Raw genomic sequence first — 17,265 nt, forward strand, 5'->3', positions numbered from 1 at the left:
TATTTTGTCTAGTATCCTCATAACGTCATTTTAGTAATAAAATGGTACTATAAAAATGCTAATATTTAAACATGAAGATATTGCATTTTGTTTATAATTGTAAACTGAGAGGATTATTCTTACTCAACTAGAAACCTTTTATTTCAAATAAGCTTTTCTATTATTCTAAATTATATTATAGTTTTAAATTCATTGTCAAAATTTAAAATAATATTTTTACTGCCCAAAATGAAAGCAATCAATTTAAAGATATTGAAACTTCCATATTTTTCCTTTAATTTTGATTCATAAATATCATCTGGTAAAGAAAATACCCCTCGAATAGAAATTTTTTATATACATTATCTTCAGCAGTTTTTTTAAAGATCTTTTAATGAAAAAGGAATTAATTTATGTATTTAAAATATAGCGATTACTTCATCAAATTTTATTAATAAAGTATTTACATATATATTGCTTTTATAAACTTATTATATATTATTCTTTATCTATTTTATATAAAAGAAATAATGCATGCATTTCAACAATACGTATATTGTCTTTGTGTTTGTTTGTATTCATTCCAATCGAACGCAGGGAAGGCTAATATTCATTAGTTTATCTTAACATAATTTTGTTCATCAAAAAATACATTTTATGGCTATATATTAATAAATTTTGAAAAATAATTCAAATGCGCCATTACTTTTTAAGATTAAAATTACTACAAAAATTACAAAGCTTTCATTTCAGTTCTATAATTTCTGTTATATATTCTACAATTATTTTGATTTACTCTCAAGAATTGAATAAAGCACTGCATTCTGTTTTCGTTGATAGTTGTTTGAATCAAAGGAAATGAAATCTTTATTTTTCAATATACATTCTACATAAATTTTCCTGTGGATTGACGTTTCAAAACAACCAAAATGAAACAAATTTAATTTATTATGGTGGACGAAATCATTTTGTTCCAAATTTTCGATCTATATCTTGAAACAAACATTTTAAACTACCCTATCAAAATATTAAAATTTTAAAAACTTTTTTTGTAACTGCAGCCAAAACTCAGAGAATAGGAGTTGGAGTTTAATTTTATGTAAATAATTTATATTTTTAAAAATCTATTTTTGAATAATCAAGGAATGCCAGTTCGAGTTTAATTTTGTATTAAAAATTTATATATTTAAAAATATAATTTTGAACAACTGAAACAGAAAAATTTTTAGCGTGTTAACACTTGCTTTCTAAACACTTGTTAAATTGATTAAGTCTATTTCTAGAACATGGATACATTAATTGTAGAACGTCTATTAGTAAATTATGTCCTCTTTTCAAAAGTTTGCATAAAAAATGTTAGAAACGGAAAAATGTTCTGAGAAATAAAAGTAACAATAAGCAAATATAACTGTTAATGTTTAAAGTCCTGACACCTAAATGATCTAATGTTATTTAAAATATTGATAATGATGATCAATTAGTTTATAAATTCTTAATTTATTATTAATAATAGATTTCATTTGTACTATCTTAAATGCACTTATTTTTGCTATTTTATCACGGAATTCATCACATATAAAATAAAATATATCCTGTTAAGCCGGACGTCATAAAAATTGAGTTATTTAGTATATATCCAATGCCTCGATTATTCTGTAAAGTTTAGAGAACTATGATATTATAAATTGATTTGAATGTATTATGTAATTTTTATAGCGTTTCATATAAATATAAAGTAATTTGATTTGTTGTAAAAGTATTTAGACCAATTCGCGAGTGTTGCGTGCGCAAATGGCAAATGAAAATAATTAACCTTGGAGGTAGAAATCACTAACCCTATTTTGATGACTGTATCTTCAAATTCAAAAATTAAATAAAATACATATTGTTGAATCAAAATCTTCTGAAACAAAATTAAGAAATATTGGTGCTTCAAACCATTAACTGAAATTTTATAGTTTTATGAATAATATATTTTTTAAAATTATCTTATTTTTTTCTTTTATTACTAATTACAGTTTATGCATCCAATATCTACCTCATAGGTTAGTTACTAATATTAATATCAATGCTAATTATTGAGAATTACATAAGAATTAGTGCATTAATGAAAAAAATTAAGAATTGAGAAAACGCATTAATGAATCTAAAAATTAAAAAAAAACTGTTGATAACGTAGCTAACATTTATTCATTACCTCAAATACATGGCAGTTTATTCCTAAAACCTTAATTTGAAATGGTGTCTTAAACATTTTTAATAAAGTATTAAAATATCAGATTTCACATAAAACTACTTGAGTTGAATACTGGAGTCATAGAAAGTCCTTATTTGTTAAATGAGAGTTCATAAATCGACAAATTGCAAACTAGTAAGAGATAAGTTGGAAAATTTTAGTGTCTTGCAAATTTTGAATGCCCATGTTTCTATCAGATTTTTTTAACATTAGAATTTTAATATAATAAAGAAATCAATATTTAGTGGGATTCTTTCAGCTATAAGGTGAAAACTTAAAACGACTTAAAGTGGTAAACATTATAAATGCCAAAAATTGTAAGTCCTTTTTTTTATGTTTTTTTTATGTTAAATTGTCATATAGGCAATATTTTATAATGTGATGAACTTGAAATATGGCTAGCAGTTTTTCTTATAAGTAATCCTAACAGAGGGTTATAGAGATCGCTATTGTGAGGCACTTATAAACTTCAATACTTTAAATTACTCTTATTTGATTCAATTTTTTATCATTCATGCATTTGTGAAAGCGTTATTTTTTTTTGTCTGGGAAGAGATTTTATACTAAAGAAAAGGGGTTTCAATATAAGAAACAAAATGTCAATTGTAAACTGTAATTTAAACTGTTGAAATCAATTTCAAAAAAATTACATCTATTTTAGGCACACAATTTTTTAGAGAGTATGTTAATATGATTTATATTAATCCAAATAACTTACAACTCATTATTATCATGTCACACTCTTGAGTGTCGTGTGGGAAAAGTCTCAAATCCATATGGCAACTAAATTCAATAGAGATCCTACATTAAAAAGAAAACCAGATTACAGCATTTGAAATCATTAAATGTTTCGGTATTGAAATTCAATAATTCAAACTAATAATATCTAAAAGATTTTTAAAAAGGAAAAACTAATTAACTAACGACGTATACAATGTATGGAATGCATGTTTAAAAAATAATTTTTAGCTTTTATTCGTAAATTTAAATTGATAAAACCTCTTAATCCCAAAAAGATAAAATCTCAAATAATTTGTCAAACAATTTAAAGATCAACCGTCGGAATCTGAAAGCAGAATAACGCGATTTTGTTTTAATTTAGGATCACAATAGAGATATCTTTAAAAAGTATCCATGACAATTCAAATAGTTGAGAGATTTTTGATAAGAAAAAGAAATAAAGAAAGAAAAGCTAATAAAAGATTAATCTTAGAAAAATAAAGGAATTAAGATAAGTTACATTAAGCTAAGAAACTAAAAAGACTAAAGAAAAGCTAGAGAAAAAATTAATAAAGAAAAAGGATGCAGAGAGCCTCATAATAATGTAAAAAACTCTTTTCAATGTTTCATTTAATATTACCAAAAGAAACTCAAGTATTGCAAATTTGTTGCTTTTGTAGATCTTTTTTTAATCAAAAAGTGAAACGAATCTCAATGAATTTTTTAAATATCGTTTTCTCTTTGTATTTCACGAAATAAAGCATGCTGTACTTGTGATATTTTTTCTATAATTTTCTGACATAAAGCATACTATATTCATTCTGAATTGAAATATATTTAAAGAATTTAAATTTATTTTTTAGGAATTTAAGAAATGTTTCGGAAAACTCATTAGTGAGAATAATCCCGGTTGATTCATAAAAATATAATATGACATCAGTAAGATGTTTAATAGTAGAACTGTAGTATTACGGAGAATGTTTTGGCATTGAAATGGCAGTCTATAAAACAGTGACATATTAGATTCTATCGAATTCCGCCAATCGAGATGAATGAAAAAAGGACAATTTTTCAAGAGTTGAGAAGAGTTGATAAAAAAAACAATCCTTAATTTTATTTCTATAGATAGAAAGCAAAAATACAATGGCATTAATGCAAGCAATTCAGTAATGCTGTACTATTCTCTAATTTTGTAAATAACATCTGCATTACTGTAGATGTTATTTATTTCATGTAAACAATTGCAATAATGATGTTTTAACAATGATGCAAACAACTCAAATTCTATGTTGCTTTTTTCATTTAATATATTTGGTGGCAGGTCTTGGTTGTTGCTTTGATCACTATCATTATAAAATCTAAATATATATAAATATTACAAAAAAATAATAAATTATAACATCGATTATATATATGTATATAAACTGGGATATAATATTTGAAAAAATGTATGTTCTATTTAAATATTTGCTTATGTAATAGAAGATGAAAATATAAGTCCATATAGTCAAAATCAGCTGTCTATGGAATTTTAGGAATAACTGAAACTCATGAACATGAAACATAACTGATGTCAGTCTTCGTTCAAGGAAACAACTAAAACGTGTATTTAAGGATCGGAACTACACTGTAAATGCATAAATTAAGGTTGCGTGATCCGATGAATTATGATAGCTTTCTTTTCAGTTTGATTATCACAAATTTATACCGATTGTTCTTTGGTTTGTTAGGAAAATAAAAACAACCGAAAAGTTAACGAAGCAAAAAATATTTGGTTTGAAGTTCTTTGGAGATATATTAAATCTTCATACACTTCAGGCGTGTTCGAAACTTTTTGCACAATTAAATAGTTCAAAGAACTGATAATTTTTTTGTGTGCTTATATTTAATTTTTTTCTAAGTTTTTAAATTTCGCAAAGATGAAATTTTGTTATAAATTATTAGTCATTTCATGATGCACTAGATTTTTGAAACAGTGCGCTCCCATGCATGCTCCCGACAACAGTGTGATATTTTTATAGCTTAATTATTATTTAAGTGATTAAATTTAATTTCAATTCTATATGAGATGCTTCGGCTGGGTTATAGAATTTGAGAAAGAATTAATAACAAGATTTTATAATATTTACAATATTATATAATAAAATTAACTAGATACTGAAAATCAGAAAATCTATTATAAGTAGAAACAATTTTTTATTAAAATTCTGGAGATGGAAGCAAATTCGTGAAAGTGTAAAATACTACAAGCAAAATAAACCAAATGAATATGAAAAAAAGAAAATTCTTAAACATTAATTAAAAGCAAAACATTTTACGTTGTGGTAAAAATTCTGATTTACTTTCAGTATTTCAATCACTACCTCAGGCTTTTACGAATTTCTTTTGATTTCTATACTTCTTAAAACTATTACTTTTAGTTCACAAAGTTAAAAATGATTATTTTTTTTAAATCTTTATCGAACTTAATCCTCTTTTTGTCAATAAAGGCATCTTTAATCTTTCTGATGAATATTTTAGGAATACTTCAATGGCTTGTAAATCATCTCTGCAAACAAATTTTCTAAAATTTCATATGAGAAACATAATAAGTGATTGCTTAATATATAGGAATTACGAGTAAGCTTTAAAAATGTATTTCTGAAGGAAAAGTATAATCTAAAATACTTATACTAACTAATATGGGTAATAATTTTTTTTCTTCTGTTTCTATTATATTTTTTCATTGTTCATTTTCTGAATTTTGAAATTTGAATGAAAAAAAAACTTTTATATTCATTATTTATGATTGAGTGTCAAAAATATATTGCAATTTAACTCTTCATAAGACTCAATCATTGATTAGACTTAAGCTCACTGTACAATCTCATCGCCAAGCTCGTGAATCGTTCTCCAATCTTTGAAAGTAGGTCAAAAGAGTGTTGTTTTGGGTAGCGGCAAAAAATGAACTTCCTTTTGAGAAACAGTTTCTATTTTAGTTTCATAAGGCTCCAAATAAAATTTTATGAATTGCCATATTTGGCGAATCATCACTTGAAAGAAATTATATTTCACTGTAAAACGTAGCTATTAAATATCGATACTAACATAGGTTTAAGGAATTAAATATCTTTAGCCATTTTTTAAAAAATTTCTTTCAAAAAGTAATTTCAAATTTTTTTCATAGAAATAAAACATTTTTTTCCATAATATAACATTTACTTTGTAACATGACGCAGTGCTTTTAGTGTTACAAATCTTCCTAATTGTTGTTAATAATACATTTTTCTCAATTTATTCTAATTCATAAAGCAGCACTTTGACAAAGAACCAAAGTAAATTCCTTTGACTTGTATTTAATGAATCACTTAATTTGTTCGTATCTTAAATAAAAATTGATTGATTTTGAATTATTCGTAATAAAACTAATTTCATTGTTGTTTAAATATTCAAAATCACTTGAAATTAAATGAAAATAAATTGCAAACAATTGTTCGTTTTAAATATTATTATTGGATTTGCCATGACATTGATTTCATATAAAACGACGAAGGAATATGTATGAGTGAGGATTTATACGAATGAATATGAGGATTTTATAACTGTAATCATTTAATATTACAGCTATAAAATCCTCATAATTACTCAGTTTACCTCATTATATTATGTGTCCTCGGATGGCATTTTAAAGACTTTAGAAGCTGTGAGAGTGGGTGTGGCTTGAAAAGGCAATTTAATTCAATGGTCTCTACGGTAATGTACGTTTTGTTGCCCAGTTATTTACTAGCTCATCCAAAATTATAAAGATGGATAAATTATTCAATTCTTTTTAATGAGGGTGCTAACATTCCACGGATGACCCAGACAATAATACATGAATGCTGCATTTTGCCTACTTTTAGATAATTTTTTAAATGGAATGAGGTGAATGAAAACGTCAAAATAAAAATAGAAATTCACTGGCTCATTACAAAACGATAATAATTTAGCTATCTTTTTACTTTAACTTTTATGCGAGGAACAAATGGGAGAAATATAAAGTTCATGAGAATAAAGAGCTAATGTTGCTATTTCTGCCTTAAAATTTATTCTAATTTCAGCTAGAGTCAATTCAATTCAATAAATTCTGACTATAATTTATTTGAGAGCTGCTCAGATTTAAATATATAGACAGATTCACATTATATATAATAATATGCATATATATATGTGTGCATGTAATTATATCTCTTAATCCAATTTACATCCTAATTAATTTCCTAATTTTTATCTTAATTTAGCTCATATTAATTTCATTCTAAAATGGTCTCTTATTTCTTCATCCAATTCCATTTTTTTATTTAATTAGTTCTGCACTCTCTATACAACTGCTCATTTCAGCATTTTCTCACGCTCCAAGAGAAGGGATAAAAATCTTTAATGCTTTTAACATTCTTTTAAAAATACTTAAATTCCTCTTTCTTAAAACTACATGTGTCAAAGAAATCCCTATGAAAATCTCATAGTAAAACCACTGAAGGGAAAAATTTGGTCTCTTTTTGCACTTGTGTCGCAATGTAGACTGTCGTATTTCTTACCACTTATTCTTAACACGTAAATTATGCCTCCCGTGGTGAAATAAAGCGAAGTTTTAAAAATTTCAAAAGTTTCTTCCATTAGGCCAAGAAACTGCTAAAATATATTTACATAGATATGTTATAAAATATTCAATAAGTTTATGAAAAACTCGATATTTTTAATAATTTCTTTGGCGTTTTTAAATTCAAATAGCTATAACTTAAATTATCAATGTGTGTGTGTGTGTGTGTGTGTGTGTGTGTGTGTGTGTGTGTGTGTGTGTGTGTGTGTGTGTGTGTGTGTGTTTTAAATTTTTAGGATTGAACGCATTCAGTTTTCATTTTTATAAAATGTTTTGTAATGTTTTTAAGATAGATGATACTCGATTTTTAAATTCTTAATGTGTTTTAATATTTTTGAAATTAAATATATTTATTTGTTAAACCTCTTGTACATTTTTCATTTTTTTAAGATTCAAAGTTCACATCTTCTTAATTTTTAGCATGTTTGTAATTCTTTTAGATTGTGCATATACACATATAAAAATATCTTGCATGTATTTTAATATTTTATCATTCTCCTATATAATTCTTCTATATAATGAACACTTTCCTTTTAAATAAATTACTAAATAATTAACGCTGTAGATTTTTTTAATTCAAAATCGCCATTTCCATATATCTCATATCTTAACTATAAATAAATATTTGCGCCTTTCTTCTGTTTACTGAATAGAAAATTAAAATTAAAATTTCATATTCAAAAGAAAAATTTCTGGTTTTTATCTCCTCTCATACTTTTGTAGTTCCTATGTTTTTTAAAAGTTTTTAAAAAATTCGAAAGTTTTGAAATTAAAATGTAGGATGTGCTATTAAATTACTGATGTACTTCTTCCTCTTTTCAACTAAAAATTCCTCTTTTTGTGGAGTTCATTCACTCATATCTAATAGTAAGTAATACATGTAAAAAAAACGTGGGGTTTCTCTTTAATAGCATCTACCAAGTCACACAAACTGTAATAAAAATAAATGCTGATTAAAGAAACTTTAAAAAAAGTAGTCTTCAATGTTTTTGCAATGATATGGTTGAAGAGCATCCATTATTCTAAAGCAATCTGGTCATGAACTCAGATAGTATCTTTGTTCACTATGGCATTTAGCTGGAGAATCTGCAGAATGTCTATCCATTCTTTGCGAACAGTAGTTAATTCCCAAACCTCTAGAGACATAGGCATGTACTTCCAGTGGAAAAATGTGCTTTAATGATGTAAAAAGTTATGTTTTGAGTCTATAAATATGTATCTTTAATAAAATTAGGTCTATTAACGACCATCTTGAAGAAGTGTTGTGAGTCGATTGAAGGATTTTTTTCAAGGCAACCATTGAAATGATCCATAATAGTTTAAAATAGTAATATTTAAAATTTCATAACTCAGTCAGAATTAATCGCAAAGTATTGGAACTTTTCTTTTTAGGTAGAATCCTTATGGGAAGAATACCTATTATAATGGTTCTCATGGCACGACTTTAGAAACATATTAATTTGGAATAGGTGGAATTACATTTCAGGTTAGATAGATTCAATTGATTCTGCAAATTAGGTTGAATCTGTGTAAGTAAATATCAGTTCATAAATGATCATCCTCTTTACACAGATTGACATCTTTGTTCTTAATTCTTATTTCTTAACCATCCGTAAGAATTCATTTTTCTTGAAGACTGGTAAAACTGAGTTCAGAAGAGTTAAGTAGTCTTCTCATATTCCTTACATTACTCAGTTGGATGAAAATTGCTTAGTTGGATCAAAAGTGCAATTGTTTGCATTGCATCTCTGTAGTTTCCATTTCAAATCATATTATGCGTTCTCCTCATCATAACTTTAAACGAATGTTGACATAAATTCATGAAATACTCTATAAACTTATTGCACTTATATTTTCCTATAATCGAGAATAATTTAATTTTCACTTTCATTTCCGTGATTTCGTTCTTCTTCAATGCATAAAATTCACTTTCCGTAAGCTTTGTCAAATAACTTTCCATATATATATATATATATATATATATATATATATATATATTTGCTGCCTGTGCAGTTTTTTACCTTTAAACCTATAGGATTAAAAAGTCATTTTTTTTCTTTTTATTCATTGATTTACTTTCTGAAATCTGTTTTAAGACTTCATTACTGCGTCGTTGGTACGCATTAAAACTGTGTATATTCAAAACTTTCAGTTTTGAGTTACGCTATGTATATGCTATTTTTTTAGATTTACGTATATATTTTGCATTTTTATGTGTATATTTTGTTTGTGGGAGTTTAATATTCAACAAAGAAATAATCTTCTTAGATATCAAACCTATCCGAAGCATAATATTAAATAATCTTCTATTTAGTTATCTTGAAAAATAAACCGCTTCGCAGGAATCTGATCGAACACATAAAACATTCCGTGTTCAAGTTTGAGCTTTTTTTGGACTCCAAAAAAAAAAAATTTCTAACGTCATTATTAAAAATATCACAAAAAATAACATCCCTATTAACTGCAAATGTTACAATTCTTTTCTTTTGTTACAGATTTAAAAATTAGGAAGTAATGATCCAAATCCAGATTAAGTTTTGAAGAAAGAATGTTTAGGTGCTATTAAAAGTGCAATGACAATCGAAGGGCAGAATTTTATACTGATCAATCTCGGAGATTCACAAAAAGAGATAATCTTGAGATAAAATTTGATATAATCTTGAGATAAAATTTGAGATAATCTTGAAGCAGATGAAATTATTCATAATGCTCAGAAATCTTTCGGAAATACTAATATCATAGAGAGAAGCAGATACGGAAAAAAGGGTAGTGGAAGTGTCTTTTGGGATTCTAACGAAACTATGTTTTTGATATGTGGGGGGATTATAAAAAAAAAAAAAAAAAAAAAAAAACTGCCCCGATATATGAGACCGTAACTATCATACTATTCACAGGAAACGGAATAAAATTTTGGTTCAAGATATTTTGAGGCATGTTCTCAGGAATCATATTAAAAGCAACAGTTAAATTCTTGCAGCAACAAAATTTCAAACTATGTAAATGACAACACTGGCTTTTTTTTTATTGGAATGCGTTCTCCATAGCAAAAAACAATAAATAATGTTGGAACTGTACCTCTAGCACGATGATTACCGGTGGTAGACAGACTAAGAAGAAAAGAGAAAACAACCAATAACAACAGAGAAGCAACAGAAAGCAAAATATTTTATTGTGTTTCACAAATTTTCTACTTGAATTATTTCAACCTCGATGACACTTCGGCAGATGGTGCCTAGAACCAAAGCACGTGACATGACGAGAGGAATCTGTCGAACTTCTCGTCTCTGGTATTCTCAGTCTGTCTAGAGCTGGTGATTTTCGTGCCACAGGTACAGTTCCAACATTATTTATTTGCTGTTTTTTACTATGGAGAACACATTCCAATGAAAAAAAAGTTGGTATTCTGACCTGAAAATTTTGAAATTTTGTCACTATAATCGTAATTATTAGAATTTAACTTTTTTTTTCTAATGATTCTTGAGCGCATACCTCAAAATACCTTGAACCAAAATTTTATTCCGTTCCTGTGAATGGTATGATAGTTACGATCTCAAATATCGGGATAGTTTTTTTTATAATCACTCGGTATGTACATGTTACATTTCCAAAATTGTTCCTTCCATATCTTCGTCACTCGATGATTTTGGCTTCCTGGAAGGGTGTTTCTGAGCATTCTGAACAGTTTCATCTGTTTCGAACTTATTTCTTATTCTTTTTATGGTCAGTTACTTGATGGATCAGTGCAGAATTCGAATCTTTGCTCTTCGTCTGCATTTTCACATGGGTAGTATGGTTTAGCCCATAATTTCTTTCCTCCAAATTTAATCTGGATTGAGCCATTAATTCTCAGTCTTTAAATTAGAAACAAAAATAAAATCTAGCGTTTTACCAGCCAATAAAGCGTAGTAACATTTTTTGCGTAATATTTTATGTAGCAGGAAAAAAATAAGTCATTTCTTGCCAAAATTGAAAGTTATGTTTTTATATTTTATTGAATTGTTATGTTTTTTATATGATGGAACAAATAATCACGAATTTCTAATAAGAGAAATAGGATAGAATAGCAATGCCGCAACACAAAATTTTCCATATGCCCCCCCCCAAAAAAAAACATAAATTTATGTATACTTTTTCAAAACAAAAATAACACAATTTCAGGTTCCGTATTTACACCTGGAAAGAGAAGCCTTGGCAATTTTCCAGGCCAACCAAAACCCTTTTATCTCAGGGAAATAATCTAATACGTGAACTTCAAATTCTACTCTAAGTTTGTATTGTGGCAATCTTTTAAATGATCGATATGAGGAAATGCTTTAGAACGTGAGTTCTTAAAATAAACTTACCTTGCAGTGAATTGAATTGTCTTGTTCTTGAACAACCAGATGTACATATTAGGAATGATGGTGTCCTGAACATGGCCTTCAATTGAATTCTCGAAAAAAACATCAGGCATCCAAATCCGTTTCCTCCAATTTAAATCAAGGACGACTTTTTCTTCATCCACGAGCATAGGAAATAAAAGTCTGTTATCAGTCCATCTTTTGGTCATCATCAAATCAAATCGAATAGACTGGAAAAAAACACACGTTCGTATTCCTTTTTTAATAGATCAAAGCTAAATTTCAAAAATAAATCAATAAACGAACACCATATTTATGAAGTCTATGCAATGATCTAATTCAAATGGTCATGGAAATGGCGGATTTCATGTTCCAATCTACGAAACACGCTACATGTGTTATGAAGAAAAAAAATAATACTTTCGTTTAACTTGACTTGTTTCATGTTTGTAAAAATCAATTTTATTCTCACTTTTTAACTCATTTTCAGAAGGGCAAAATTATCAAAATTTCTTGCACTCATGAAAACTACGCTCTATTATTTTCAGAACTTAATTACAGCTAATAAATTAATGTAATTGAATCGATTCAATATAAGTAGCGCCACCTGACACTGAATTTGAGAAAATTTTGATTGTATAATATTTATAAAAAGGAATTATAAACTAAAGATTAAAAAGCAGAAAATATTTTAAATAATAAAAATAGATTACATTTTATCAATAATTTAGATTCTTAATAAAATAAATTACATCTTATTAATATTTATTTTTATGAACAAAACAAATTTCACTTTTCGGCGAATTAATAAAAATGCTTTTTAAAGATTGGTTTCACTGAATTTATTAAAAATTGTAACAGACACGCGAGCCATAAAATTTGGTAAATAAATAAAATTTGGCAGAACAAAATTATAATTTAAAAAATAGACAATTTTTGTCATTAATTTTTTTAAAGTTTTTTTCAATTTGCAGCTAATCCAAATTTAATTGCGCTTTTGTTACTTATCTTTAAATATTATATTATATTATATCCACGCCAACCTTGCCGACTAAATATTACTGATATTATTGAATATACTATATTATTGATATTGCGTATTGACTTTCACTAGTAAAAACGATTAATTACGCAAATTTTAAAAAAAGAAAGCCTTTTTTAATTTTATTCCATTACTTATCGAGTAAATGTGTTTTGTCTCAGAAAAAAAATAAGTTAATGAATTTAATGAAAAAAGAAGATACTAGTGCTTATTTCGAAAAGTTTTGGCTCCCTCTGAACAAAATATCGCTGAAAGAAATAATTTTTTTGTCTTTTTCCTGATATTAGAAATAATTAATAAAATGCACTTAAGAGTTTACTTATTAAAAATTTCACAAAGGTGATAAGAGAGAAGACAGCCTTTTATGAAACCTTAGGCTTTAGTTATATTAACCTCCCATTTTGAAGCTAAGCGCAGGGGCTATATTGGGACGGACCACTTCATTGTAAATGATGGACTGAAGAAGGATGCGAAGCAGAGTTGTACCCTCTTCTCCAAACTTCTGGGCCATACTAGCAGAAGGAAGCTACTGACAAATTTAATGTGTATTGAATTCACATTGCAGTGCATTTTAACAACAAGGGGATACAGCAACAACACTAGGGGACACAACACTTGAGGATTCTTTCCCTATTCAGTGTCGTAAATTCGTCATTGGTTTCACACTGCATCGATATTGAATAAATTATGCAACCGCAGTGTCTCGAGGTACGAAACGACTGCGTCTAGATTCTCTGTTCGGAGGAAAAAAACGAAAAAAAAAACATAGTTCCCTATATAGGGTACTTGGTTTCGAAACCTAAATGTTTCCATGAGGTTATCGTGGACCTGTAATCTTAAGAGGGTTGTCTTCTTATTTTTCAATCATATGAAAGACGAATTCTGAAATACTGAGCTTCTTATCTAAACATAAAGTATAAAAATTAACTTTTCATATTAAAGTCATTTTGAATTCTCTTACGCATTATATTGGTGTGGTTAGTTATATGAAGTAATTGATCTCCTTTCTTTGCAATTTTCGAAGGGCTACGGTGGTCTAGTAGTTGGATCGCGGCTTCGAAATCTGAGGGTTTAGGTTTGAGACCCGATTCCGCCGAACAACCGCCGTGTAAGCGGGTCTGGTGCACGCTAAATCCGTCGAGGCCAAACGTCCCCCCCGCTGGTGTGGTGTGGTGTGGAAGTTTGGAGAGGGGGTTCCAGCTCAAGAGTCGTCCTCATCGAGGTTCAAGATTACGAGGTCCGTCCCAAAATAGCCCTAGTGTTGCCTTAAAACGGGATATTAACTAAACTAAACCCATTCTCTTATTAACAGCAGATAATTGGCCTTATAAACACTTTTATTTAGCTCGCCTTGTTACTTATTATGGAATTTTCTAATCGATTTTCACTCGTTTGATGATAAGCTAGAATTTTGAAATTTCCTATACTTGTGTACTCTCGAAATAAATAATTTTAATATTTTCAGAATTTAACTATCGGTTAATCGATTAACTTATAATTCCATTGAATTGAAACTACATGGAAATGAATCTGAAAAAATTGATTTTAAAATAAATATTTATATTGAAAAATTATAAATTTAAATGTCGGAAATTATTAATATAAAATAAAATTTCTACATTTTAGGATGTTACTAAAAGTATTTTTAAAAACTTTCATCAATTGAAATTATTTTATTGATGATATATTTAACTAAAAAATATCTTAAAATGCGTACCCATTATTGAATAATTATTACATAAGCAATGCGTCTATAATATATATAAATTTTTATTAATTCAAATTCATAATATAGTTGCAGAAATTTGTCAATTATCAAAAAAAAAATCGATTGCTGGCCATTGTTGTTCAAGGACTGCTGATAATAATGACCGATAGAATTGCAAACATATTTAAATATAATTTTTGGCATTTGGAAGTATTTTCCTTCAATGGTTTCACTCAACTAATCCACAGTAGCTCATTTTCGAATGCAAATACTGTTCGAAATATAAAATTGGGCAATTTTTTAATGCATGTTCGAAGCTTGTTATTTATTTTTATATTATATTTATTCAAAGTGTATGGATATTTTCGGAGTTTTCTGTAGAACGAACGAAAATTGAAATTAAAAACCTCCAGAGATATAATCTACATATAATTATTTTCAAAAAGCAAAATTGAGCGACTTGGTGTTTTGTCTCTCTGATTCCCTAATATGCCTTAAAGAGAAATAATGAAAGTTAAAATTACAACTGAATTTTTTACTGAAATAATGAAACAATAATATTAAAGTACTTTTTTCTAGTTCAAAAATTCTCAGTTCCAATGCTGAAAAATTTTGAACAAGTTTTAATAATATGATCTAAAACATGATTAAATTCATATTTTTCAACCACACATATTAAAAAATAAATAAAATAGCACTTGAAAGTTTAAACTACATCTTGTTTTTCACCGAAATAATACGAAGATAATAGTGAAATACAGCGTTCTAACTCGGAAAGCGTTCAGCTGTTGTGGTGAGAAACTTCGGTCTGTTGGGCGGACACAGTCTAATAGAATGATCTAATGTATGGCTAATTTCTTATTTTTCATTAATGCATAAAAACAGGAATAAAATACCATTTTTCAAGCAAACCGATTATTTTATGCTGAAAGATAATTAATCATAAGAGAGGCACAAAAACTTAAGTATTGACAAGAGTACAACAGGTGGTTTAAGTCGTTAAATTGATTGATATTTTTTGGGGGAGTGTAAAAAACAAAGTAATTATGAAACCATTCGCATTCATCACGCAAGGCACGCTTCTATTGAGTTGCATCGGAATAAAAAAATAATAGGAGCTCATAGTTTTTTCTCTATTAATGAAATATAAAATATCCCACTAAATATTTTATCACGGATATATTTTTTTTAAATAATGGAAATAAGCTGCAAATATTAAGCAGATATATGATAATACTTTACGAATATCTTGCATAAATTTTCAACTATGAAATGGCTATTTCTTTTTCACACGCTGATTAAGCATGATAGGTATAGAGTTTGTAAAGATGGAATTTCATAAAGTTTTTCATTGTTTTTTAATGCTCTAGAGTTTTGAGATTTTTTTTTTTTTGTATTTGTTAATTCTTTACAATGATACACTATTTTAATTTAATTACCAGTTACTAATTAATAAACTTACGTTTTGAATACATACGGATGACAAAACCTGGTAGTAAATTTATGAAATATTGATTTCAAAACACCATTATATTATTAACAATGAACTGTAAATTTATGATTATAAAGTAGAAAATAATTAAAGTAAAAAATAACTCTTCTTTTTAGTATACTATTTTAACAGAAGATTAAATCAAAGAATTATGTACTGTTAATTCCAAGAAATAGTAAGTATTTATTTAAAAACTATTTTTGTTCTGGAGTTTAAAAATTAATGTCGATTTTAGATGTGATGCGTTTGTAAAATTATAATAATTTGTTAGCATATAGTTTTTATAGAAACAGTTATTAGAATTTTTCATGGGGTGTGGCATGTTAGATATTTATAAAATATAAACTCAGTTAAAATTTTAAAATGTTTAAAACAAATAATGGCTGCATTTTTTCTAATCAAGCTGGTTTACTTTTAAAGTTCCTTTACATTAAAGTCGAAATTTTAGTATGAGTTAAAAAATTTTTAAAGGGAAGTTTTGACAAGAACAATCCTTATTAACACAAGACATTATACAATATTCCCATTATGTTGTTTGATGTTCTGAATGCCGGAAAATGCTGGGCAGATGTCGTAACAATGTTGTTCAGTGTTTTGTCCCAATAGGGTTACAAAAGTCGTCAAACGCACTTCCCATTCCGGTCTTTCAAGCTATATCAACAGAAAGATATTTGAGATATTTTCATTAATATTTCATTGGCTGTTAATCAGAAATGATTTCTATCTTTACAATAAATGCTAAAAACAGATGCCTGCTATATTTAAAGTGCAGCAATTATTTTGTTACATTTAATACAGCAGGCATTTGTAAATTGTTATCCAGACCCTTGTTCTTTTTTCCACTTTGCAAGAAAATTTAATCCTCTCATCCCAATGAATATTCCATTTCAGATATTTCAGAATAACGGTATGCCCGAGTATCTCTGTCAAAGATAAGAAAAATTACTTTCCGTTCTCAAAAGCTGCAATGGCAACCCTTATTTTTAAAGGATTCATATACAAAGGAGGATCCCATTTAGATGAAGGCTATTAGACAAATGTATACTCGGACATCTTTTGAAACTTTTTTTAGAAAACCGTTCTACTACCCACCCCCCTACCTACACATCTGCATATCTAACGAACAAGTA

General features: G+C 27.5%; 1 protein-coding gene and 1 long non-coding RNA gene across 2 annotated transcripts in view; one reads left to right on the top strand and one right to left on the bottom strand.

The window, feature by feature from the left end:
• The window catches only part of LOC129958186 (glutamate-gated chloride channel-like), a 71,039-nt gene that overhangs the window by 12,065 nt on the left and 41,709 nt on the right, over positions 1 to 17,265 (bottom strand). The window contains exons 4-5 of the mRNA XM_056070457.1: positions 11,897 to 12,123; positions 2,934 to 3,016 (exon numbers count right to left, since the gene is read on the bottom strand). Coding sequence (XP_055926432.1) covers positions 2,934 to 3,016; positions 11,897 to 12,123 — 310 coding nt within the window. The remainder of the gene's footprint in view (positions 1 to 2,933; positions 3,017 to 11,896; positions 12,124 to 17,265) is intronic.
• The window catches only part of LOC129958191 (uncharacterized), a 74,660-nt gene that overhangs the window by 1,928 nt on the left and 55,467 nt on the right, over positions 1 to 17,265 (top strand). The gene's annotated exons all lie outside the window — the stretch shown is intronic.

This window comes from Argiope bruennichi, chromosome X1, assembly GCF_947563725.1.
Source record: "Argiope bruennichi chromosome X1, qqArgBrue1.1, whole genome shotgun sequence".
Lineage (NCBI taxonomy): Eukaryota > Metazoa > Arthropoda > Arachnida > Araneae > Araneidae > Argiope > Argiope bruennichi.